The sequence below is a fragment of the Vombatus ursinus genome, unplaced genomic scaffold (genome assembly GCF_900497805.2).
Source record: "Vombatus ursinus unplaced genomic scaffold, bare-nosed wombat genome assembly UNPS02014772.1, whole genome shotgun sequence".
NCBI classification, from domain to species: domain Eukaryota; kingdom Metazoa; phylum Chordata; class Mammalia; order Diprotodontia; family Vombatidae; genus Vombatus; species Vombatus ursinus.
This window is the reverse complement of record NW_020954550.1, coordinates 30875256-30902915: the sequence shown is the minus strand read 5'-3', so window position 1 is coordinate 30902915 and position 27660 is coordinate 30875256. Positions and strand designations below refer to the sequence as shown.

Sequence of the window (27660 nt, the reverse complement as noted above, 5' to 3'; positions counted from 1 at the left end):
AAAATCTATTTCTGAGGTCAGTCTAGTTGTGCTTTAAATAGAGATCAAATTTATTCTGAGGACTAAGCTAAATTAAGTCCACATATGGTAAATGTAACAGAACTAGCCCTTACAGAATCAAATTGGATTTTAATGCTAAAAGAAACATGAGGAAACTGGAGCTCAAAGAGGTCAAGAGAGATGTTGAATTTGAGTATCTGAGTTAAAGAAATTAAAATGATTACTTCAAGACCAAAAATTAATAAGTTACCAACTCAAATCAGAAGCCATAGGATAGTTATTTTGACAAGCAGCTGCCACGTCTACCTAAATTACTTGATGCAAATTAACTAAAGTTTATTATGCCTCTGATATTTACCTACTTCACTAACTAGTTTCTTAGGTAGATTTTTAAAGAAATTTCTTGTTGCTTTAAATAAAATGAAGTCTGGGTAATAATTATGATTAACATGTGACCAGATGTGAATTATCATTTATCAAAAGAAAAAGGATGCTTCTTAGTATATAATTTCTTGGTAGAATAAAAAGACTTTCATATGTTTGAAATTTCTCTCAAAACTTTATTTCAAAGTTATTCACCTCATCCTTAATGAAGTGTATAGAGTTAATATTCTGTGCCAGTGGTATACTAGGTCTGTCCATTGCCGGCAATGAACTTTCATTCACCCAATTCTCTTGGCACCCAGAAATTAAATTACTCTTTTCAGAACATTTCTAACCCCCAAACACTTCCAAAAGCATTGCATGCACCATTTCCCCACCAATCTTTAAATCAGAACTTACATCATTAATCTACATCAGCATGTGTTAAAATGAAGTCATTTTAACTTGCTTTTGACTGTACAAATCAAAAAAAGAAAAGCTACTAGTTAATATTAGACAAGAATAATTTACAAACACATCACGCATTACCTTGTAATCTGAAACATTACATTTCATGTCGTTTGTGCAAGTTTGTAATAGGTAACTGAAACTTCACAGAATTTAACAAAATAAAGTATTAAAAATTAGTTCTGTACATTAGTTCCAACTACCTCTGTATTTTTGTAACCTAATAAGGCTCATGTTGTAGTTCAGCACCAAGCGGGCCTACATAACTGTCCAAAAAGTCTTTTTGTTCATTCTGACATATTGTTCGTTCTATGACATTTTTCCTTTGTGGGGTACATAGTTTTCTAAGTGAAAGTCTTAAAGGAAGCTTCACAAATCAGATTGCATGACAGTGATGGAGAATTCTGAATTCTCTTTTTTCAAGGACCAGGAAACAACTCGAGTCATATCAATGATTTTACTTTTGATGAAAAATCATCATGGATTTAGATTGTCAGTTTTTGAAGTTAAAATCTGTAATACTGGAGAGTAATTCTACTAATGTTATAATTGCTACCTTCTCCCCTTTTATTCAAGTTAACAATGAAGGTCATGCTTGTAAAAGGTACTTTTCCAGCAACCACACACACCTCGAGTTAAAATAAGGTACAAAGAACTGTAACACCATTAGCCTCCTTACAGATCTCAAGCACTATTCAAAACCGATGACCAAAGCTGGCACAGGGACAAGAATTGTTCCTACCAAAGATGCCACATGCCACAAAGGTCTCTCCAGAAAGAGCTCGTTCAAGATCACTATTCTTTAGTTCACAAAGACCATTATCCTGACTTCTGGTCACTCCTGGGGCTCAATTCAAATAGAGTAAATAGTATTACTTTCCTAAAACTTCGTTTTCTACCTTACTTATAAAATTTATCCGGTCTTGCCATTTTCATAGGGCTTATGTAAACCACATTTTAAAAAAATCCCTCAAGTTTTATTTCAAAAACTGAAGGCGCTTTTAGCAGTCTTGCTTAATGCTATTTAAAAATATTTATCTATTAAAAAATCGAAGGCTGTCTAGTGACATCTACATTTTCTTCTGCCAGATCTGCACAACATTTGTATGACCACATCAAAAGCTGAACTTCATGCTTACAAACAGCTGAAGAAGTATGAAGGTTTACAGAGCCCTTAACATCATTCCAAATACATCCATGCTATTTTAGTGTTATGTAATCACAACAGGAAGCATGTCAGCAAAATGAACTAAACAAAGACTTTCAGAAGTACACGATAGTTTCCAGGCTCCAAGTAAGACACATCAAAATTTAGGCAACATGTAATCCCTTTAAGTTTTTCCCAGATGTCCTGTTCTTCCCCTCCCCACACTCCCCGGCCCCCTCCCCACACTGGAGTCTTCCACCTCACAGAGGTAATTCAGTGCTCTCCATTACTAATGGTAGCTGCTTCAGGTTCTGCTGTTGTTGCAGGGAGCCTTGGCACTTTCTTAGCAGGGCTAGGAATATGCTTTTAAAAAGAAAAAAGAAAAATAAGCTTTTACAAATGTATCTGAAAGCAGGATAACCTAGCAAATGCTTTACCTTTCAGATACTAATTTTGCAGGTTTTTATGCTGATAAACCAAACATGTATACTCACACTTTATTTGTATTCCAAGACCAACTCTCTCTCTTTTTTAAAAGAGAAAAAGCTACCAAGTCTTGTGTTTCTGAACTGGTTTCTCAGTACTTCAAATGCTTCATTCTGGATATTTGCAGTATTTTTTCTGTGACAATAGGAGTTCTGGATTGTGGCTATTAACATTTCTGGTACTTTTCCTTTTGTGGTTTCTTTAAGGAAGAGATTGTGGGTGCTATCTATCTCCACTCTGTCCTGTCATTTTAATAGAACTGGGTATTTTTCATTTATGATTTCTTGAAATATAGTATACAGGCTTTAAAAAAAGGGCAAGAAACAAAGCACCCTAAAGTTTAAAGGATCAGGTCCAGGACTTATCTTAGAGAAAGAGATCATGAGTTTGTTCTCATACAGAAAAGCCCCAAACGCTCACTTAGACTTCAGATTATGTCTTCTTATTCCCAAATAACTTAGATTTGAGAAGAGAAATCATTTTGTTGGTCATACGAGACAAAGGTCACAGGTTCCCCATCCCTGGCCTAGGACAAACATCCCTTTATGAGCTTCTTATCTTTTTCCCCCTTCCCTTATGACCATCCCAGAGAATTCATTCCTTAGGGTAGTGGCAATAACCCTTACCTCAGCTGCTGTGCTTGAATGTACAAGCCCAGCCCCCGCATCCAGAGTGCCATCATTTGGAGATGGACGACGAGCATAAGTCCTTCGGTGCTTTTCGTCCACTCTAACTAAGTACCAAGTTCCTTCAAAAAGAGTATCCACTGAACCTTGGGGAATGTAGTTGACTACCAAAGGGGACACAAATAAGAAACAATTAATAAAAACCATTTTACTAGGTGACTCTCAATCTTAAATAGTACTATCACATAGCTGCTCTCTGCTACTTCTTATAATTAGCTGATTTTCAGATAAATTAGGAAAGCTCATTCTGCCAAGTTGGTTTTTTTTTTTTAAATGGAAAACTGTAACACAAAAATCTTTACCCAAGTGATGACTTTCTTCTCGGAGCTTCATGTTTTCAGCAAAGACATCTGGGGCAACACAGGTTCTTGAGTCAAGCCTTGTTTTCAGGTCACATAAGCTCATTGTTAGTTTATCCAGGGCAGATCCTGCAACAAAAAATTATTACCGTTAATAAGTGACTCAACAAGAATTAATCCCTGGCCTACTTTTAAGTTTTGGCCAAAATTTTCTCAATAGCCCACATTTTTTTTTTTTCTAGCCAAATACAAGGTTTATTAGAACATCCATCTAGCCCACACATTCTTCAAGTGCCTTTGCAGCAAATGAATGTATTCAAATTAGTTGTAGTACACCAACACCTACACACAATAAATCTTCTGCATAAGTCAGGTAACTCATTCTCAAAGTCAAGCAAAATCTTTTTGGAGGTTATTCACACCACGAGAGCTTACCATTAGTGCAGAGTTAAGATATTACTGTAGTTAAGGATGCCCATTCAGCAGCCCTGCCTGGTTCTACTCCAGGGAACACTGGGCCTTCCCCCAAGATAAGTTGATCACATGACATCTCATCACCAAGCTGACTGACTCAGTTTTTGGTACTCAACACCTTTTAACACCCTCAGCTGTCTCTCCCTGATTAGAGGGCTTGAATTGAAAAGACAGCAGAGTGGCTGGCCACTATCACATCACTGTCTAGAGGCTAAGGAAAAAGGAATCAAATTATTTCTCAAAGGTAGTTAAATGTTGGAAGGCATAAGCAGCTAGGTAACTAGTACACCAAAGGTGTCAAACATACAACCTGTGGTACAGCCACAGCCAGCAAGTCAGACCTGAACCGGAAGGAAGAGTAATTGGGAAATATTTAAGTGTGTGTGTGTGTGTGTGTGTGTGTGTGTGTGTGTGACACACATACACATAATAAAACAGATATGTTAATTTGTAGTCTTCTAAGTCAACATGTGGCCTGCAGAAATCCTTAGGTTGCACATAGTACTTGCACTGTAATAAAAATTGGTAAAGAAAAAGATCAAGATGAAAATATAAAAAAGCGTGTGTAGGAGAGGCACTGTGATTCCAATAGCATCCTCTTGCCAAGACTAAATAAGAACTCTGCTCTTGCTGTCCTTTATCCTGATAGGTGCCACCTCAATGCCATCCACTGTTTCAGTAAACAATTAAGTGGACAAACTAAACAAACCTTACACATAGGAGAAATTTTTAAAATGAATTAAATACTTACCCGGAGTGGCATCTTGTGTAACTTTAAGAGAGTATAACGTAGCAGCAAAACCAGATCCATAGGAAAAGACTCCAATCCTTTGCCCTGCCAACTGCTGAGGTGTGAACCTATACAGATGAAAGAGAGCTGTTAGCAAAATCACACAATTGCCCCAAACCCAGATAAGTGTGAGTAAAAACTATGGGCCAAAATGTTCATATTCATAAATTTATGGATTGAATTTAATGTTGTAATATCAGGGCAAACAAGCTGGAAATGAAATTTTCCAATTCTGGCTCCTGAAAAGTCTAAACACTCACTGCCACAAAACTAAGACCAAGTAAATTATTATACTCTAAACCAGTTGTACTGTTGTCTGGCAAGCTATTGCGCTCAATAAAGGTCAGGAATGAATGAGTCAGAAAAGCAGTTATGCGGTGTTACCTGTATATGACCACAAGTTCAGAAGGTATTATAGTTGAAGACTACGCGGAATTCAGTCCTTTGTTGTACCAAACTTAAAGTAGAACTGACTGCTGGCTGAGTTTGAAAAGGTGGGTTTTTTTTTAATATCTTGCCTGTTTCAGAGTCTCCTCTTACTCTGACAGTCTATTTTCCAGATGTCACCCACACAAATCTTTATGTCTTCTAATTAACTATTTGATTAGAGGAATATTTTTTTTCCCAAATGAAAAATTTCATTCAGTCCAATTGTGAAAATTGGGTAAGAAATTATAATTCTGAATCAACACGGTCTAAATTCCCTTCAAGCTCCTAAGGACAAGATTAGTCTTATTATTATATGTACTGATAATTTCTTTTATTTAATGACATACAATTTCATTAGTCTATATCCAATATGGTCACTTTAGTTCACTGCTTCTATGCCCAAGAGTTTACAAAGACTACAACTAAACTGTTCAGTAGCTATATTCAGATTTCAGATAATAAAACGTCTAAAAGACAGGAGTGAACAATATATATGTTTTTCTGAGGACAACAAAGAAGCAAGGGCATATGACCTTTTAATATAACTGGCCAACCTGGATTTAGGCATAAGTACAATTTTTAAAACTAGAATTTATGCTTACTGTGCTAGGACAGAGGCAAGGGAGCCATAAACTGAAGGTGTATACATGTTTCCATTCTGATTGGATACAAGCAAAGATGCTTTGGTTTTCTGATTAAAGAGATCAGCACTGGCCTTCATAAATGCCTTTTCCACATCTCTATCAAAGTAGGTATCTTCGAGTTTAACATCCCTATTAATAAAGCAAAGTTTAGAAAAACTCAGTCACATTAAGACACAGATCTCAGAAGAATATGTTAGAAAATGGGTCTAAAATTCAATAAACTTAAGTTTTTCTCTTTTTAACTCAATCAATAAAGCATTTATTGGAATGTATGCTACATCCCAGCAATGTAGCAGATGCTATGCAGTTTAGGTTTAGTCAGGGAGATAAGATATATGAAACAATTACAGAATAAATTATTAATGTGTGGGTACCAGCTATAAAAATAATTGGGAGTTCAGCAGCAACAACAATAAAACCAGCATGATCTGGAAAACTCAGAAATGCTCATGTTGGAAAGTGAGATATGAGATGGGTCTCAAACCATGGGTAGAACCTAGGGGGAGTGAAAAAAGTATTCCAAGTGGAAAAGATAGCTTGAACCAAAGGCAAGGTGTATGTCAAGGAATAGTTGAGAATTGAAATTGGGTGGAAAGCTAGACCATGGAAAGCTTTAAGGTCAGGTGGAAGAGGTTAGTCCTGATGTAGCAGCAAAAGAGTGAGTCACTTTGGGTTTCTGATCAAGAAAAGAACATAATGAAAACTGAAAAGAAGATCAATCTGGCATTCATGGGCAGGATGAAGTGAAGGGGGTGGGGGACAGCATCTGGGAGACTACTGCATTTGTAATTGCAGGAGTAAAAGGGCCATATCTGCCAACAAGTTACATGAGGGCAAATCACAACCTCTGTACCTCAGTTTCTTCATCAAAGGGGACAGGTCTTGGCAATTCTCTGTCCTTTCTAGTTCTATCATCATATGACTTCCTCTTATATGGGGAACTACCAAAGATGACATAGAGTTCAAAAAGAGTAGGTTAGGAGGACAGTAATACTACTGACAAATGGGGTACCTGAGAGAGCAAGTCTGTTTTTATTTGAGAGAATGGAGGAGGTGGAAGTAAAGGCCTGGAGATTCTTTTGGGATATGATGAAATGACCTCAGAATATCCAAATCAGACAACTAGAAACACTGGTCTCGAGTCCAGGTGAGAAGTCAAGGCTAGAAGTACTGAGGTGGGAATCATTACAAAAGCAATAGAAGAGCAGAAAAATAAGAAAAAAAGTCTTGAGGAATAAATGAGCTCTTGACAAGAATAACTGACAAAGGAGACTCAAAGAAATATCTAAAAGGTAGGGAATGAGCGACAGAGAGAGAGAGAGAAAGAGAGAGAAAGTTCTCTGCTTCACAAAAAAGATAATAGGTGTCCTGTCAAATTCAGAGAGAATTTGAGGCCACTTAAGGAACAATTTCCACTGAACAGTTAAAGTAATATAGATTAAAGTAGAGTTAAGAAAATATATGAAAGGAGTAGATGAACAAGTTGTGGTACATAAAAACAAAAGAAATGACATATATGAACACCAAAAGAAAAAAAAAAAGGTAAGATATACAAAGTGATGCAGAGAAAAGAAAGCAGAATTAGAAACCTAGTACTGGAGTATATTCTGAAGCTATAAATGTTTTAATGTAAAAGGAAAAAAACTAATAACTCATCTTACCCAAAGGCTTCTAGGCCACTGTACATGCCACTTTTGTCTCTGTTCTGGTCACTGAGGAAGTCATTCAGCAACAACCGAGCTAGAGACTTCTGAACCAGTTTACAGTATGGTGAATGAAAAATCATGAAGCCAAAGTCATTCAAGGTAAAATCTCTATCATTTCCTTCTGAAACAGAGAAATGGTCCGAGAAAAGTATGAAACTGAGATGCCACTAATTCTCAGATTTTGGCTAATACAGTTGGGACTTGATTGCAGTTTTGTTTTTAGCCACAGCGCAATGGAAAACAACAGCAACTAGCAACATTATGAAATACTTATCTGAGGATTTAGATGCACCTAATTAGAGGTGCATCTAAAAGCATGTTAAGAATAAAATGCTTCATGATTTCTATCATATTACTCTATGTCCAATAAGTGCTTTTTCTACAAACTGTAAGGAGTGTTCAACCCAATCACTGTATCTACTGCTGTTCCACTGCAATTAAACAACAACAAAAAAACCCATATATCCCTCTTAAATTACTCAAAAGTCAAATAAAAAAGTGGGAAGGAGTGTTACTGCCTCATGCAATGCTCTACCTTATCAATAAACATTTGATTCTAGAAATCCAGATAGCATATCATTTCAGATAGCCATGCATTTTTTGGCCCCCAAATCATGTTTACTGTTGCACCACAACAGGTAGACAAGCTCAATAAGAATGAAACCTACCTTTCTGCCATTTGGCACGAATCTTATTTCGGTAGACAGCATAGCAGCGATCTAATGCACTAAGGTAGCACTGGATAGACAGTTTACCATCAACTACGGGATATTCAGATAGCATATCAGGCTTGTAAAAGTCATAGGCATGTTGCATGTGTGTCCCACGAAGTCCTACGATACAAGTAAGATGACATCTATTTCTGCTTCTCATAAATGTATGTTTTAAGAGACAGTCTACCAACAACAGCTTTTCTTTAATCAGCTGGACAATGCTGGCACAGCCCCACCACCCTAGTATGTATATGAATCTTGATACAAACCCTATGGAGTGTATAACTACTCCCAAGAATTATACCAAACATTCATTTTGCAGTATATTTAGTTTATTTACTTGTAAGACATAAATCTGCCCCATCTGAAAGAAGTCAAGTCAGCAAGCATTTATTAAGCTTCTACTATGTTCCAAGCACTATGCTAAGCCCTGAATACCTAACTGAAAGGCAACATCAAGGAGAATTCAGTCTTCATTTAGCACACTAGTGCATAGTAAGCATTTAATAACTGCTTTCCCATTTATTTAAAGGAAATGAGTCATCATAACCATTAACATTTAGGCACAAAAGCATTAAAATTTAATCACTCACAAGTACGCAAATATGCTTCAGCTTCTAACCACTACAAAAATTAAGGTCTCCCCTTCTCCCCCAACAGACTCACCTCGCTCTAAGATTAAAGGTGCATTTGGGCCAATTAACATAGCCACAGCTCCAGCTCCACCTGTTGGTCTAGCATTTCCTGTGGCATATACAGCAATATCTCCAGCAACTACCAGAGCATAACGTCCTGTGATACAATTTTTATAAGTTTAAGTTCAAAGACAATCACTATCAAAAAGCTGCATGCATTTCTTTTCTTGCCCATGGTCACACAGCTAGTAAGTGTCAAGTGTCTGAGACTGGATTTGAACTCAGGTCCTTCTGACTCCAAGGCCAGAGCTCTATCCACTGTGCCCCCTAGCCACCCCAGCTACATGCATTTCAACCCAACTACCCTCTACCTTAAGCAAATAAACAGTTTCCTAAAGAAGTTGTGAAAGAAGCAAAAAAATGTTGCTGCTAAAACTTTTAAATTACCAATTTGTCCGAATGAATAAACTACACAAGCCACATGTGCTAAAAGTTTGTAGTAATCACTCTCAAGGTACTGAAACAGTAAGCAATTAAAAAAAATCTTGCAGGTAGCTTTTCTATAAGAAAATAGCAAGGACTATTTGCCAAATAAAGAATTTTTCTAGCTAAGGGACACATAACAAACATACCATCCCAGGAACTAGATTCGATCCAGTTAACAGCGTTGAAGACTGCAGCGGTGCCTCCATAGCATGCGTTGGTTGTATCGATTCCTTCTATGTCTGTATTCCCCGATTCTTCAAATAGTTGCATTAAATTTGTCTTTACTGACTTGGACTTATCAATGATTGTCTCTGTTCCAACTTCTAGCCTTCCAATGCAATCATAGGAAAGATTGTTTCTCTCCATAAGCTTCTGTACCACAGTCAAGCACAGTGAGTTGATATCTTCTCTATCTGTACAGAAACCCATTTTGGCCTGGCCCAAACCAATGGTATACTTTCCAGCACCAACACCATCATACTTTTCCAACTCTACTTGATCGACATATTGAGAAGGAAAATAGATCTCCAGGGCAACAATTCCCACATCTTTTGGCCAGCAGGCTTCTGCATTCAAAGGGAGGGACCCAGGCATGATGAAAGAGCTTAAAAAGGAAAAAAAAAATAAACAGTCTGACTTTAGTAACTTGTAGCCTAATTTCCAAATAAATATATACACCCAAGAAACTAATATTTTAACCACTTTAAAAACTGTTTAATCTAGTAATTTTTATTCAGTTATTTATTTTAAATACTATATGAAGAAAGCAACTAATTACATGAAAAATTCTATTACTCAGAACAAATTCTATCTACGAAGGCTACTGTAAATCTGGGGGATCCTTGGAATTACATTTCTAAAGGTTGTCTAGAAGAATGTCTGCTATGCTATAAAGAAATGAAGGGATCACCAAGACCTCTTACAAGTAAGTCAATGACCAATTTATTCCCAATCATAAAATGAAATGTAGCAATGGTAGAATAAGAGTTCAGTTCTATTCTAGACAAGAGAAGTTTGTTTCTATTGTCTATTGTTAACAATGACAGCACAAGTTGTTCGTGCTAGATCAAAACAACTCACATTTTATGGAACTCAAAAGTCTAGTGATAAGCACCATTTTGAGAGTGAGTTAATTAACTGGCTGTGTTCTTCTAAGTATTTAGAACACATTGCTGGTGATGTTATCTTATCAAAATTCTCTTCACCAAAACTAAAAATCATCAGGAATTTAAAAAAAAAAAAGACATCTTACAGGATAGCTCAAAAGATTCAAGTAAAAAAAAAAATCTCTTACACCTTCTCTACCTATGTTAACATTGCAGTTACAGGAAAAGTAATATTCAACATTATTCTAATTCTTTCAAAACCATCCACTAACATTAAGTAATATGTCAATTCTTAATTAACCAGGATATTCAATTAACAAGAAAATATTCCCTAAGGACAAATGGGAGTATATTATCACAAAGGAAATTGGCTATTTACCACCATTCTGCCAGATTTCCATTTGGTTCCAAAACTTCATGCCACATTGGTGCCATACTCTTCCAGGCACTGTAGACTTACTGGTTTTCTATAGTACAATTTTGAAAAAGTCATTTAAGGCTTCTAGACCTCAGTTCTCCCATTTATAAAATAAAAGGATGGGTTCCAAGATCCTAGCCAGTGTAAGAGTTCCATGGGTCCAGCAGCAGTACATTGCTGGGTACCTGCTGCCCAGGTAATAGAATGCTAGTCCAGTTGGACAGAAGTTGCTCTTTGGTTGGTCTGGTATAGTGCCTGTCTTTTGAAAACCTACAGCATTTATTGTCTGCCCCACTTTAATCTGCTATTTAATCAAATTGTTCCTTGTATTGTTTAGCTCTGTGTATATGCATTGTCTTTTCAGCTAGATGATAAAACTTCTGGAAAGCTGAAACTAAGTACTCTCCTACTTTGCACCTCAGCATTGTATTGGTGCAGAGATCCTACAATGCACTCACAATGGGATTTCACCACTGTGTGGCTAGCCAGTTCCACTATTAGATGCTTTAACTGATAAAGAAAGAGTTTTTAAAATTATCAGAAATCAGCCTTCCTACTTTTCAATATAATTCTGCCCTCTAAGCAAACACAAAATAAGTCTTCTCCCTCTATACATTAGCCCTTTAAAATAGCTATTCATTCCTTTTTATTTCTTTTCATATCCTTTCCAAGTCAACTCCTTCTACTTTTCCTATGACATGCTGCAAAAGAACCCTCACAATCATGGTACCTCTCCTTGGGATGTGTTCTAGTGTGAAAATGACTTCTAAACTTTGGTACTCAAAGTCCTGGACAAGACACTTAAAATGTGTATGGTGAATGCAGAATACAGTGTATCCCAATCTTCCTATCTTCCACTTATATTTTAACAAACAAAGTACCAGGTCAAACCTGGACCACACTCAGAATCAATGAAGATGCAGATGAACCTGGTCTCTGATATTTCAATTTAAAACAGAGTTGCCCAAGGCACTGAGAGATTTAGTGATTTGACCATTCATGGTCACTCAACAAGTATGTGATAAAGGACTTAAACTCAGGTCTTCATGACTTTAGGCTGGTCCACTAACCATTATACTACACTGTCTCTCAAAACTATGATTAATTAGCTGAAATAGTAATTCTTATTTTTTTTTAATATAAGCCACGGTCAAATGTGGTCTTCCCCTCCCCCCCAACACATTCCCCACTTCCTGTGTGAAGTGTTCATAATAAGAGCTAGCGTTTATATAGTGCCTACTGTAGACCAGGGACTGTGCTAAGAGCTTTACAGAGATTATCTCATTCGATCCTCAAAATTAACCTTTAAGATAGATACTATTATTATCCTCATTTTATAGTTGAGGAAGCTGGGGTAAACGGGTTAAATAACTTGCCCACAGTCATACAGAGCTAGTGTCTAAGGCTGGATTTGAACTTGGATATTCCTGAAAACAGGACCAACACTCTATTCACTGTGCCTTGTAGCTGCCTGGAAAAAGTGACTTTTTTCAACGACTGAAATTTCATCTTGGATCTAAAATAACTTGATTCCACCATTTCCTTCTGCTGGTTTTGTGCCATCACATGAAAATGTGAAAGACATCTCTTATGTTAGAAACCCCTGTCTGGAAGCTGCTAAAAAATTTAAGTGTTTGACAGCAGAGCTAAGTACAGACCTGCCTTACGTCACAGTGCCAGAGAACTGCTTCCACCCACCTTTCAGGCATTGACAGACACTCTCAGTATGACTGAGTAATCGGCTACAAATCTATCCAACTACTGAGCTGATAACTTTATACAAAAAGTCTAAGGTTCTACAGCTTGAGCTTTAACAAGTTCTTTGCTAGCAACAACTATGTGATGCAACTTCGGATTATTTATTCCAATTATTTCATGAAAATGGCAAGTGAAATTTCCTTGAGGAAGCAAAATTGGGTCTACAGGCTGAATGAAATTATCTGCCAAACTAAATGACAAATAAATCTATTCTGCTTCTATCCTCTTCCATGAACAATGTGGTTTAAACAGGTGCCATTCACTTAAAAAAGGAAAAGAACGTTGGTTGAGTTCAAACAAAACACAACTCAGAAACCTGCTGAGAAGGGGAGCTAAGGATTTCTTCATTCTGGCTTAAGTAACAAAAACAAATGCAAATAAGCTTTTCCAATAGCAACAAAACCAAATGGGTGTAGAGTAGAACAAATCCCCAAAAGGAGGAGGAGAGGGACACTGATAATTTCTTTAGGTTTCTATTCCTTAATTACAGTTTATTTAAGAGAATCTTTTCTGTTCTGCTCAATACTATCAGTGTATGAGTGACAAGGCTTTCTAGGCTAACTTCTTTGGGTAAAATATTCCTATAGTCTAAGTCTTTTATCTCCTTATCCCCATCCCCTCAGATACTAAGGAACCAGTTTCACCAAATAAACTCTGATGCAGTCAAAGTGTCATCAAGAACAGGCCCTAGCTGGTTTGACCAACTTTTATACACCCTCCACTCCTTCCAAGTAAAATAGTCTATTCACTGTTGCCAACAGTTTTTCCTGCCCCTGACACCTGTGGTTTAGTTTCTCCTACTTGGATGTTCCACTTTCCTCTTTCCAAACCCTCCACGATTTTCAGGTCTTAATACTCTTCCCCCAAATGCTGTCTTCTATCCCACCACGATTTCACATTCCTCTGAACTTTAACACATCTTGTCTCTCTTACTCATATGGTAATCATATACTGCCTTATGAGACGTCTAGAAAGAATTCCACTTTTCAAAGTTTAACGTTGTGATATTTAAAGGGTTAGCACTCAGCAAGGCAGAAACCTCAGTTAACTAAAACCAAGGGTTCCAGACTTTAGAAATACTGCAATAAAACTTTGGTTATTACAGAAAAACCAAGTATACCAGCATGAATTTAGCTGGAAGACACCAGCTACAAGGTCATTTAATCCAACCCCTTCATAAGTGACTTGTGCACGGTCACACAAGGTTAAGTGGCAGAGCCAGGATTTGAACTAAGTTTCTGACACCAACTCTATCATTCTATGTACCATAAAAGAAGTACAGACTTTGCCTGGGAATTTTCTCTGGGAGGAACTAGGTTCATTACAACAGTAAGGCAGTCATCATTCATGGAGTTTGAAAGAATCAAGAATCTGTAACTGAATGTGCAGTACTATAAATCAAATGCAGAACAAATATAAGGTGTTTGGCAAACCTTAAAACACTACATACACTGGCAAACAGAGGTTAAGTGATTTGTCCAAGGTCACACAGATAGTAATTGCTTGAGACTGGATATGAACTCATGTTTTCCTGAATCTAGGCCTGGCACCCTATTCACTATGCCATGTAGCTGCCTAGATAAAGTGATTTTTTTTTATTCTTGAAATTTCATCTTGGAACTAAAATAAACAACTTGATTACACCATTTTTCCCCACCAGTTTTGTGCCATCACATGCAAATCTGAGCATACCAGTACATTTCAAAGAATGCTATTCCATGCAACTTTGACTCCTTCCCACCGTGTGCCCTGCACCGCCTTAACAATCTATGTTTCTCCTACCCTACGCTTTTGCAACAAGGTGGACAGAGTGCAGGGCCTTTCAAATCTAGCTTCCCAGACATTCACTTGCTGTGTGACCCTGGGCAAGTTTGTCTCGGGTGGAGAAGGAAATGGCAAACCATTCTAGTATCTTTGCCAAGAAAACCCCAAGTAGGATCACATGAAGAGTCAGACGTGACTGAAAACAACTGAATAACAACAACCCCTTTGAATCTGAGCTCAGGTGAAGGGGTGGTAAAATCACTGAATAAAGATGATCAACAGCTCCCCTCCTCTGTCCCCAAATGTTTCCAAGTTTTGTGTCCTGTGTCCTTTCTCTATCATTTTAGTCTGGAATCGTCTATTGACATACTATTTTTACCATTCTCCCTAAAGCCTGTTTTTGATCAGTGGACCAGAGTGTATCTTCTCACCTCTTCACCTCCTGCACTGTAGCTAATTAGGAATTTTCCTTAAAATTATAAAGGTTGGGAAGTACTACTCTAGGGGCTTAATCTAATACCCGTATTATACATCAAATATCATACATATATAATCACACAAGAAACTGATTGCAAGAACGAAGTTGTATGAAGAGAGCTCTTCTGCAATATAATGTTTCAACTCAATCAGAAAACAGTGAGAACACATACTTGAATACCTGGTTTGATAAAATATAATACATATTTAACTTCTTCAAAGTTTTGGACAAGTACATATAGTCTACAACAAGTGTTTGTATTTGCCTTACCTTCAAGAACATTACCCAAAGCACAGCTACTATATGTATATAATATAAAGCAGTGTTTCTTCTGATTCATGACGGAATAAAGGTAAATGTACGTAAGATAACTAGACTGAAGGGACAAACAGGGCCCTTTAAAAAAAATTGCAGAATTGCAGAAATCACTTGTCTAACCAGAAGTGACGAAATCAAGACCTCGAGGTTACATTTAAAAGTCCAAGTCACAAGACTTGTGAGTGCCTAACTTGACATTTAATATTCTTTCCATCATACAAAAAAAGAGAAAAAGGAACATTAATAAGATATTTACCAGTAATGTTACTAAACAAATAATATAAGTGCTCACATTTTGCTATTTTGTTTTTTTGAACCACGCCCTCAATAAAATGTCCTCAACAGATGAACCTTAACATTTTCCCAACTTATACCTGGCTCTACTAATTACTTAACTGTGGGGCCTTGGGCATGTTACTTCACCTCTAGGCCTCAGTCTCCTTATCTGTAAAGTAAGGAGTTGGACTAATTGACTAGAAACTAACACTCCTTCAACTCCAAATACGATCTATTTGATCCAGCCTCAGAACAGAAGACTAAGAAAAACAACACAAGAACAGTCATTCCAATAAATGAAACATGCATTAACACATTTTTCAAAGACTAGGGGAAACATGGAAAAGGCTTTTTTGGTGGTGCTGTTCTGTATGTGTGTCTTTTAACTACATGTGAAGCCTATACATAAGTCACTACTCCAGAATGAATATTTTTCCTCTTTAATCAAAGCAAAAGATTTCTTTTATTACCTTAGAAGAGTATCAGGATCTAGCAAATTAGTAGGACTGACATACCTGTTTGAGGGATAGAGGACTTCAGTCTCCAGGTCTGTCACTGTCTCCTTTTCCAAGCACTAGAAATTTCATAAAATTTTTAAAGTCACAAATCACCATTCACATTAAAAAACCCCTCAAATTCAAAACTATTTTGACTAGAATAAATACTTTATCATTTAACTAGAGTACATGGAATATGGTTTGATTTCAATTACTAACCAAACAAGGTCAGAGGAACCCACACATCTTACATTTACAATAATTTTAGACCTCAAGGAAAACAGTAGATTTAATTCGAAAACTGAGTATGACTCCAGCATGACACTGAGAAAGGAGTGATAGAATTGATAAAGGGAAATGTGTCAAGTGGAGAAAGGACAGAGAAAGAGGAAAGTATTGCAAAGACTTAAAGTGGACATGATAGTTCAACTATCTGAACTTGTCATGTGGTTGCTTGGGTCTAGACGGCAAATCCAGGAATATTAGGTAAAAATCACGAAGAAGCACAATTAGATTTCAAACCAACAATGAGACCTATCCTAAAAGTGAAATGGACTGGCTCAGGAAGTAGTTCCCATTCACTGGAGGTCTTCAGTAACTGGATATCCAGCAGAAAAGATGCTTATCAAAGCATGGGGGTTGGACTAGATGACCTCCAAAGTTCCCTTCCAGCCCTAAGAGTCTTTTTTAATGTGGTAATTTTTCAATTAACAGCTGAATACTGCTATACTTCACATGACTTTAAGCTGGATAGCATTTTTCTAGCAAAAGTATTCAAGGCAAAATAAAATAAGTCAATTAGAACAGTCCAGACCTTCATTACCTTTATGTCTTTTTTTGGGTGCAGCATTGCCACTTTTATTCCCAGAGTAATTATTTTATTTTTTCTTTTCCTTAAGCCTGATAGCATGAGATAAGAATCAGGATCTATGTCTGCACCAAGATACATAAGACTCATCCATACTTTATGTAGAAGTAAAATGGCAAGGTAATGCTTTAGGAGACTTCTTTAGCTCAGTACTCAATCTATTTCAATTACATGAAAAAAGTGGCCAGAATTCTCAAAAAATATTAAGTTCTCTCTTGGTCCCTCACTAGATTATTGCTAAATCTAACAAATGAAATAGCTTGACTACTTCGTAATTCCCTGAAAACTTTAATTACTTAAATGAAGGCTATAACAAGTTCTTAAATTATTTAACAACTCCTTATAGGTATTCATAGTAAAGCTAATTACCTTCTTTTGTTCATCAACTAAATCTAAAAAACAACATATCACCTAATGTTGTAAGTTGAAATATCCTGTTTCTGAAGAACTTAGAGCTGGGAGGCTGGGGAGACAGTAATGTCCACTCTAGCATGTATACTAGAGGTGAAGAGAATCTTCAGTAGAGTGATTAGCCTGGAGTCACAAAGTTCTGAGTTCAAATCCAGCCTCAGACACTTACTAGCTGTGTGACTTTGGGCAAGTTACTTAACCTCTGCTTCAGTTTCCCCAGCTGTAAAATGGGGATAATATAACACTAAGAATCAAATGAGATAATCTTTGTAAAGCACTTAGCCCAGTGTCTGGCACATAGTATGTACTTAACAAATACTAGTTCCCTTCTTCACTTCCCGTCCTCACCCCAGCCCTTCTAACCCCTTCGGTGACTTCAGAAGATTTAAAATCTGATCTATTCATTATTTTTCAACTTTCAGTAGATCTTTATATTATTTCATGTATTCTATCCCTACAACAACAATGCAGATAACCAGATACTAGCTAACTCATCCTTCTTATGCTGTCAACTTCTGCCCATGTCTTCCAATAAATCGACCACAGTGGGGTTCACCCAATATACCCGAGGATTTCCTCTATCTCTCTTGAAAAATCCTGTCTATCCAATCTGTAAATTATAGCTAATAAACAGACTACACAGGAAGCCATGTTTCAGACAAAGAAATTCTTCATTTCAACCTAATAGTAAATAATATTGCTTCTTTTTGAAGAAATTTTGTCCAGGCATCCAAATGATATTTACTTCAGGGCACTCATTTGCCCTTCATTCAATTATCAATTCAATATTGATAAACAGTATGAGAAAACAAAAAAGAGGAAGATACCCAAAGTGGGTGACTGGTGCCATTCAAGAAAGAGATGAGGCCTAATTCTGCAACCTGTCCAACTTTGGGAGGGAGTATTATTTAAGGACAGGTAGTACTGGCTGGAAGTACCTGATCCCTGCAATTCTTTTCTTTCCTTCCTCTAAAGCTCAAGTCAGCTGTGGCCCTTCAGTATGATTAATACTATTCTTATTAATGAGCAATGTCAGGTAGCAAAAGCAGGTCAATAGTCTGAATTTTACTTTTTCTAAATAAATTTTTTCCAAATTTTATTTTACTACATTTCTAAATTTTTCTAAATTTTATTTTAAATAATATGATGGAGAAAAACTGAAACAGGGTTAAGTCAATAGGTTTTTATTCAATTACACCACAATGTCACTCTAGAGTTATAAAGCATTATAGAAGTGAGAGAAAAAACAGGTACAGAGAAGTATGGTTAGAATAATCAGTTTAATAAATAAGGAAGCTGAGACTATATAGTACTCATAAATAAATTACACCTTTTATATAGCCTCCTACCTAACCAACCTACTTATGTATAAACTCAGATACTCTCAACAGATTTTCAGATTCCTTCCGGTCTCTGTCCTTTGGCTACATGACTGACTCAAAAAGCTCTTTCAAAATATATTTAAATGAAAGCCAGGAACCATAACCAATTCTCTTCTCAGTTTATTTCTACTGTCTGCTGAACAAGTAACCTTATGGATCACCATTCATATAATAAATCTGAAATCTCCCTTTGTGGAAGCTTGTTAAAAATTCCCCTTCTAGTTTCTCAAGAAATAAAGTCATTAACTTTTTCCCCATTCCTAAAAAGGATATATAGACTCATCTAAGGGCAATTTCCTCCTCCTTCTGTCCCCTGAAGGCAGCAAACAGCATCCATTTTCTGAGAAGAACCCTCTTCCATTCAAAGAGAGACTCTCATGGCTTCCTATTCAATTTGAATTCTTGATATAGATCTGTAGAAGGAATCCCATGGAATCCTCAACAAGAGTGATCCAGGAAGAAGAGGATAGATACAGAATCGCTTAATTCTGGAATGTTAACCCAGGTTACATTTTAAGAATTTGTCTTTGTTGTTCAAGATTCCTACAGCAGTTACCTAAAATTGTCTTATGACAGTAATGTCAGAAGGCACAGAAGCCTATGCCTGTTAGGACCCCTTTCTCCAAGCTAGAAATGGTTTGGTTAGAGAATGTCCTATTAATTAAGTGTTTCTGGCATACTAGTTTCTAAACACAGACCACTATGTTAGTATTAATGTTTTCTACGACACCTTTCCCAGGAGTGAAAAAACCACCTCTGACATGAAGTACTGTCTACGCATGCACACACTGATCTGTTTCTCCCTGTTGAGCTGTAAGTGAATCTTACTGCTCGTCCTACTTGAAAACCCTAAGCATCCCTGAAGGAATAGCTTACATGCTTTCCTGTGGCTTCCCTGATCATCTTAATGATCTCCTTCTCAACCTGTTAACAATGGTGTAGTCTACTCATGTACATAAATGTTTCATCTCTCCTAAATTTTATGGTCTTAAACAACTTGTTTTTAGACATCTTTGAACCAAGTCTGCAAAGCAGGCAGTACCACCCTCCATAGACATTTTATGCATAAGGAAGAGCCTCAAAGAGATTAAAAGACTGACCCAATATTAGAAAACTACTAAATGGTAGGGACAGATGTCAAACCCAAAACTTCTGATTCCAAATTCAACCATTTCCCCACAACTTTACAATGCCTCTCTAGACAACTAAAGAACAAATAGCCTTAATTTCAGTATTTATAATAGTTGCATGAGTAATACCATTTTTGAGAGGTCCTGTAGAAAAATAATCAGAGGAAAGACCACAGTATTTGGAGATGCAATGAAATGAGTCAGAAGACCAAAATCCTGCCTCTGATGCTTACTGTGTGACTTTTGAGAAGTCACTTAAACTTAAATGTTTATAATACTAATTATGTCCTTTCCATGGATAAAGAAATGAAGGCACAAAGTATTGCAACTTCCACAAAGTCACTCTGTAAGCAGTTAGAAAATAGCAGAATTCAGAGACCTAGAGATGGCAGTCTTTTTTGCTGTTTAACCTTTTATAGTTTCAAGTCTTTCATACCATGCCTATTCCAAATACTGGTCATTAAAAGCCTTTGCTTGCCAAATCTTAACTTGCAGGTCTGCTTCCTCATCTGTAAGATGAGAGCATTAGACTGTATGATTTCTAAGGCTCCTTCTGACTCTAAATCTATAGGATGCTAAAACTTTGCTTCTCTTCCTATTTATTTTTTTTAAATTAATTAATTTATTTTGATTTATCTCCTCTTCCTATTTATGTTACTTTGGAATAAACCACTTAGCCTGCATATGCTTCCTCATCAGTAAAATGGAGAAAATACACTTAACTTGCTCCATTCAATCAATTAAGAATATGTATGTGAAAGCAATTTGTAAAGTGTAGAACACTATTTAATTATAGTTTTTTTGTAAGCATCTCTTTCAGCTCAAAAATTCTATGACTCAATAAAATAGCATTTCAAAGTCAATTGTTCAATGGGTTAAAGAAAAGAAAAACTAACTCAAAGTACACTGACTTCTAAAAACAGGTTCTAAGTTCTTTAAAGTAGATGGCCAACTGTAAACATTCTGAGTTTTCTCTAACTGCTAAAATTTTAAGGTTACTCATTAATCTCACAAAGAAAACACAACTCAGATCAAAGAATGCATGCTAGATTGTTTCTAAAAAGGATGCTAAAATTGGAACTCAAAACTTTAAAAACGAATATCAAAAATTGTTTTTACATGCAACTGGGAAATAAGATACACAGGCAACGGGGTATAGAAATCTATCCTGCCCTACAGGAAAACAGAAGGGGGGAGTGATAGAAAGGAGGGCAGATTCGGGGAAGGGGTATTCAGAATGCCTGCTGTTTGGAGGTGGAGGAATGGGACAGATGGGAAGAAAAATTAGAACTCAAAATGTGAATGTTGAAAACTAAAAATTAATTTAAAATAAAAAAGGATGCTGAATGATGCAACTATATTCACTGTCAGCAACTACGATAATAACCTGTTAACTGATGCTGAGGTGATAAATCTCTCATAGGGTTACAGCATAAGGCAAACCCCCCAAATTCACTTTGATTCAAAGATCTCCAAGGTTTTACCAACCTTTACTTTTTTTTTTAAACAATTTTTGTTGTTGTTCAGTTGTTTTCGGTTGTGTGTAACTCTTCATGACCCCATTTGGGGTTTTCTTGGCAAAGATACTGGAGTGGTTTCCCATTTCCTTCTCCAGCTTATTTTACAGATGAGGAAACTGAGACAAACAGGGTTAAGTGACTTGCCTAGCTAGGGTCACAAAGCTAGTAAGTGTCTGAGACTGGATTTGAACCCAGGTCCTTCTGACTCCAGGGCCAATGCTTTATTCACTGTGCCACCTAGCTGCCCTTTTTACAAAAACTTTTATTCTAAGCTAAACTTCAATGCCTTCCCTAAATCTGACTCAATTTCTCTAATTAATCCTATAATTAACAGGAATAAGACCAAAATGCATTTTGGTAGGGGAAAAAAAAGATTATAGCATTATACATTTGGTAACTCTCAAAGAATGTGCATTTCTAAAATGAGATATGTTCAAAAAGGCAGGTAGGTGGCAAAGAGACAGAACTGAAATGACTAAACAATAACAAATGCTTCAAAAAAGTAAAAAAAAAGGTATTATGGATATACTCTGAAAAATAACTCTTTTCTGAGCATGATTACATCACACATCAGTTGGAATCTGTCTCCCCTAAAGAAACTTGTCCTTAACTTACAGTCTAATCTAGTATGTGGCAAACGCCGGACCTGGATGGAGATCAGCTTCTGGCCTCCAAGGACAGTCTCTCTCTACCTGGCAGGCCAAACTGTCTCACAAAAAATAAAGTATGGAAAAATAAATAAACAAAATTGCAGTAATTTAAATAACCCCATCACTCCTCTTTACATCCTTGTCACTCTACTACCAACTTAACCATAGTATCTTATATTCAAGTTTCATACAAGCTAGATCTGGAAAAGGAGGGTGCCATTGAGGTTAGCTTCAGACAAAGCACAACACTACTTTATCTCCAGCTGTTACAGCACCAGGCAAACATCCTTAGAATTGGACTGCCCTCTAAAGGTTATGGGGCAGATTTACAAGGGGCTTTAAGAGAACTTTCAAAGGGAAACTTCCATTGTCCTGCTAGCAGACTTAACCTCCCTGACCCCATCCCCTCATGTTTTAAATATTCAAAGTAAGAATTCACAAATTGATTGACATGGAAAATATGCATTTTGATATGATTTCCTATATTCCATAGACACATCTATCTTTTTTCCTAAATGTGATCAGAGAACACCTAACATTTCATCAAAACAAAACAAACCCTTCTCTCCATTCTTATTTATTTATTTTTCAAGGCAATTGGGGTTAAGTGACCTGCCCAGGGTCACACAGGTAGTAAGTGTCAAGTGTTTGGTCTGAAGGCAGATTTGAACTCAGTTCCTCCTGACTTCTGGACCCTTGCTCTATCCACTGCGCCACCTAGCTGCCGCCTTCTCCCCATTCTTATGGATGCTACAAGGGTCAATTCTTGCCTAGACCACTGCATTAACTTCATAATTGATCTCCTAGCCTCAAGGCTCCCACCTCTACAGCAACCCAACCACCATACACAGATAGATGCCAAATTGATATTCCAAAAGCACAATTCTTATCACATGGCCAGTAGTCTCTGTTTCCTTTAGAATCAAATACAAACTCCTCCGTTTGGCATTTAAAGCCCTTTACAACCTGGCTTCAATTTATCTTTCCAGTCTGCTATACATCACTCTCCTTCCTGCATTCCACTATGATCCAGACAAACTGGACTTTTCTTGATATTCCTCACACAATAGTTTCCATCTCCCATTTTGGTGCTTTTGCATACACGTGGTCCACCACGCCTGGAACACACTTCCTCCTCATCTCTGCCTCTTAGCATTTCTAGTTTTGTTCAAATTTAGTTCAAATTTGACATCTTATATGCTTCCTGAGCTGCTAGTGCCCCCCATCCCTAATACCTTTTATGTTTATCTGTGTATATATAACATATATGTTGTCTCCCCTATAGAATGCCAGATATTTCACTTTTGTCTTTGGACAAGCTCCTAGGCTGAGGTCCCGTATACAGTAGGTGCTTAATAAATGCTTGACAAGTTTTTTTTATCCCATCTGAAAGAAGAGATTTGTCAAATATACACAGACATCAATATTCTCTGTATTACCATAGAATTTTCATCTTAATTTGCTACGAACTTTGCCACTGTTTCATTATATACTGTTTAGGCACAATAAATGTTAGTACTTATAAAAAACAATACTCAGAACATCAGCACTAGAGCAGGTTGGCACACTGTAAGAGGGAGGGGCTGAAGAAGATGAAAGCAGAAAAACAAGGAATAATAACCTAAATACAAATATTCCTCCCAAAAAATGCCCAACTAAAAAAACTCTAAGATTTCAAATTACTGGTTCCCTAAGTCTCTTTTCTCTGAGGGATTAAAATAATACCACCTTTCAAGTTAAGGCATCACCAAATTTCTAAGACAGCTCATATATGTTCCTTAAAAATCATTCATTTTTACCCAAGGCTACTATATAATATGTACTCAGAGAAGCCACAACTAATTTCAGCGAAGTAAAGAAGCCAAGAAGGAAGCAATATTTCAGAATGCTGAATAAACCTGTAAAAGAGTAAAAAGGTAGCTAAAAGAAGCTAGTGAACCTACAGATTCTAGAGGATAGAGAGGGTTGAAGTGGAGTGGGAGGTTTAGCTTAGACTAAGGGCCTTCCAACTTAACATTTCAGGTCTTTATCTTGAGGATACTTTACTTCCAAATAAACTTGTATCAGTGCCATTCAACACAATTTTTTTTTTTTGAGGCATTAAGGGCTTGCTCAGGGTCACACAGCTTGTAAGTGTCTGAGGTTGAATTTGAATTCAGGTCCTCCTGATTTCTGGGTCAGTGCTCCCCTCATTTTGCCCCTTAGCTGCCCCTGCACAGATTTTTACTATGTGCCAGTCAACTTACTAAATAAACCCTGGCATACAAAGAAAAAGATACTATCCCTATCATCAAAGAGGTAACCCCTACTAAGGCGGCATATTTGTTATGTGTAGAGAACGGGACAAATGAGAGGAAAAGTTGTGAAGGTAGTAGAAACAACAAGATTTGAAAACAAATTGGAATTGTGAAGGGTGGGAGGATGACATGGAGGTTTTGAGCCTGGGTAATGGAAGGATGTTAGTGCCCTCAACAAAAAGAGGAAAAGGTTAAGGAGAATATCGAGTTCTATTTTGGGAGTGTTGAGTTTTCAGTGTCTACATCTCTCCTTACCAGGATCCCACTTTTCCACTACAATGGGAAGACATTCCCTGACGTGCAATAACCTTCCAAACTCCACCCAATCTCCCTCCTCAAGGAGAGGAAAGACATCCATCCTCTACCTTTCTCATCTAACAGGAGCTTAGGAAATGCTTGCTGAATGCAACTGAATCCATCCCCCCATCCTTTCACCTCCAACCCATCTTTACATGTCTTTGTCTCCTCCATTAAAAGGAAGCTCCTCATGCAAGCAGAGGTTTCATTATTTGTCCTCGTTATCTCCCTCTTTCCCTCACCCGGTGGGCCCTGCCCAGCCCAGAGACTCAGTACCGCACCTGGCATACAGTAGGCACTTACCGACTAATCCCTTGGTCTAAGCCTAGTTTTCCCCATCGACTTACCTCAGTGTCTGATACATAAGAGACTTGTAACAATGACTTAGATTGATGGCTCCATCTCTCCAGATACCTTCGGTTCCCCAGGGCCCGCACAGTGCCTGGCACATGGTGGGCGCTTAATAAATACTTGCTGATTGATTCCTCCACCTCTCCGGCTAAGTCGAGACACCCCAGTTGCCTAGCCCACTGCCTGGCACGTAGTAGGCACTAAATAATTACTTAGTGATTGATCACTCCATCTCTCCATCTAAGTCTGGTCCCTCAGAGCGCTCTCAGTGCCCGGTACATAGTAGGCGCTTAATTGACTTGCTGATTAAGTCCTCCATCTCTCCAGCGACCCAGCCCGGTGCCTGGCACACGGTAGGCGCTCAATATTTGCAGGACCCCTTCCGCGCGGTCCCTCTCCCGTCTTCGCCCAGCGGCCCCTGGCGCTCCATCCATCCTCCCTTGCCGGCTTCTCGTTTTCCCCCTAACCCTCATCCACACCGAGTCTGGACCTGGCTGTCTACACTCAGCCGCAGGTGGGAGGCTCCTGCGGACACCGGCCCGGCCGCGCCCCGCCCCGCTCCTCCGCGGCCGGCCTGACCCCGGCGCCCCTGCCCGCCCTTGCCCCGGCCGGGACCGCAGCTCCCCGGGGCCTAGTCAAGGGTACTGATCACCCGCTCCCTCCATCCCGCGGGCAGCGCAGCCTCCGGCCCCTGGGCTGCTACTCTGACCCCGCACGGGGCACTCACCCAGGGGCGACCGGACACTCGGTCCGGACACGAGGAGTCGCCAAGAGAGAAGTGAGCGTGGTCTCCCCCTCCGCCGCCACCTTTATAGCTCGCCGGCTCCCAACTCCCTCATAACTAAGAGTCGGTAGGAAGGCGGAGCGGCGGCTCCAGCCGCCAATCGCAGCCTGCGCAGCCGTCTGGAGGCTGCCGCCTCCCTTGCCCCTTCTCGCCAATCAGAGGGGACAGGAGGCGGTGTGGTCTCACGCGGGCTTCCCCCTACGGCGGGTCCAGGCGGGTGTAGGCTAGGGCAGCAGAGGAAGTGGGGTGAGGGAGTGACGTCGTGTGGCCCGAGAGCAGGCCTGCCAATGGTAACGCGGCGAGAGGCTGCGAGAGCCAACGGGAGCAGAGAGAGAGGGCCTTCCGGCCAATGAGAGGGCAACGCGAGGCTTTGAAGGCCAATGGCGACTATACGTCCCACCGCTGGGGAGAGATAGTGAGGGTGGAGGGGGCGGGTCCTGTCCCCGCCTGGGAGTCAGGCAGGTTGCCTAGCAACCGGAGCTGGCTCGCTCTCTCGATTGATGAAACTTTGGCTGCTTTGAATGAAACCTCGAGATTATATGGTGCCCAGTACTGGGGAGGAAGGCCTTACTTAGCACCTGCCGCCACAGCCCTCTTCTGCCTATTACTGTCACCATAATTCAGACTTCTTTCCTAGGAGGGCTTCTCACCACTGCACATAAAAGGAGCTAAGTGGCAGCCTTTGGGCGCTGTGATTCAATGATGGGGGAATTTCAGAGTCACCTTGTTGAAGCAGAAATAAGATTCCCAAACCAGTGGGTGCTACATTCCAACATGTCTCTATGAAGAAAGCCACAGGGACCTGGACAAGTCATTTGAAGTTGGAAAAACACCCCGAACAAACAATGGGTACAATCTAACTACAGTTCACCCTTGAATCCAGACAGAGGGGCTGATTTTTAGGTCAAAACAACCGGGATGATGTGGAGTTATTGGGATCCTTGTCTCTGGACCCCTTTGCTGTTCTCAAAGTTTTGCTAGCTTCCAGGAAGTGGGGCCGTTTCTCAGGAGATTTTTTAAAAGGGAACTTTGAAATGATCTAGTGTTAGTCCAACCACTTAAATTTAAAGATGAGAAAAAGGCCCAGTAAGGTGGGTTGATTTTATCTAATGCAACTATTATGTAACATACTGTCTTCTCTATGCTTATACCACATCCGCCTTACTAGACAATAAAAAGCTCCATGAGAGGGGACCATGCATTAACCAAACTATCCCCCCTAGCACCTAAAACAGTTTGCTCAGGTATAAGCATATAATACATTTGTTGGTTAACATTTTCCAAGTTTGATAGCTCTCTCAGGACTAAAACTTAAATTCAGTCTACAGTCTAAGATATGTTGTATCATGTCCACAAAATGATCCATTAGCAAGACTTTATTTTTAAATGTGTTTTCACTGATGCAATTGCAAGTTGCGATTGCAAGATCATTCTAAGGCTCATGACATTTTATTCTAGCCTCAGTTATTCATTTTTTAAAAGGCCATACATCCTTTATTTGTGGCTAGCAAACTACCACCTCTTCCTCCTCTGATCTCTGGACAAAAATTTCTTCGCCTACTACCATTTTCCAGTCTGTATGTGCTTCATGCCAATTCCTCCCAAGTCCTGAGTCCTTCTCTGTCCTTTCCTTCTATTGTATCCTACTAGACTGGTTCCTCATCTTGACCTTCAGTCACTCTACCATGCCTTTCCTTTCCAGTCTATAACCTTTACTAGGGCCTCATTTTCTTCCTTTTGCAATCCTGACCCAATGTTTAACCTGTTCAAATCTATTCTGCCCTCCAATTTCTAATCCATTGCCCACTTGTCATATCTGCTCACGCCTTGCTAAACCCTAGCCCTAGGTTATTAGTAGTCTAACCGTCATGACTTCTCCAAGCCTACTCTTACATGAGGCTGAACACTGCTGGAGCAAGTCATACAACTATGCAGGATATATTAGGAATTTGTATCATCTAACCTTAACTGGGCCTTCACTGCTATATATCATTCCTTTTATTTTTTCCTGATTGACTCTATCTCAAGC

At 38.6% G+C, this 27660-nt stretch overlaps 1 protein-coding gene across 3 annotated transcripts; it reads right to left on the bottom strand.

Annotated features, from left to right (window-relative positions):
* Nucleotides 1-535: 535 nt before the first annotated feature.
* Nucleotides 536-25672, bottom strand: HMGCS1 (3-hydroxy-3-methylglutaryl-CoA synthase 1). Of its 3 annotated transcripts, XM_027863438.1 has the most exons (11): nt 25575-25667; nt 15960-16018; nt 9473-9930; nt 8872-8997; nt 8161-8325; nt 7448-7613; nt 5745-5915; nt 4675-4781; nt 3453-3578; nt 3091-3254; nt 536-2341 (listed from the first exon to the last, which is right to left on the bottom strand). In XM_027863438.1, the coding sequence occupies exons 3-11, from the start codon at nt 9918-9920 to the stop codon at nt 2252-2254; spliced, it is 1563 nt and encodes a 520-aa protein (XP_027719239.1). In that variant the 5' UTR covers nt 9921-9930; nt 15960-16018; nt 25575-25667; the 3' UTR covers nt 536-2251. The 3 variants fall into 3 exon arrangements, with proteins under 3 accessions (XP_027719239.1, XP_027719241.1, XP_027719240.1); XM_027863440.1 differs by lacking the exon at nt 5745-5915 and having other exon boundaries at nt 25575-25672; XM_027863439.1 differs by lacking the exon at nt 15960-16018 and having other exon boundaries at nt 25575-25669.
* Nucleotides 25673-27660: the final 1988 nt, after the last annotated feature.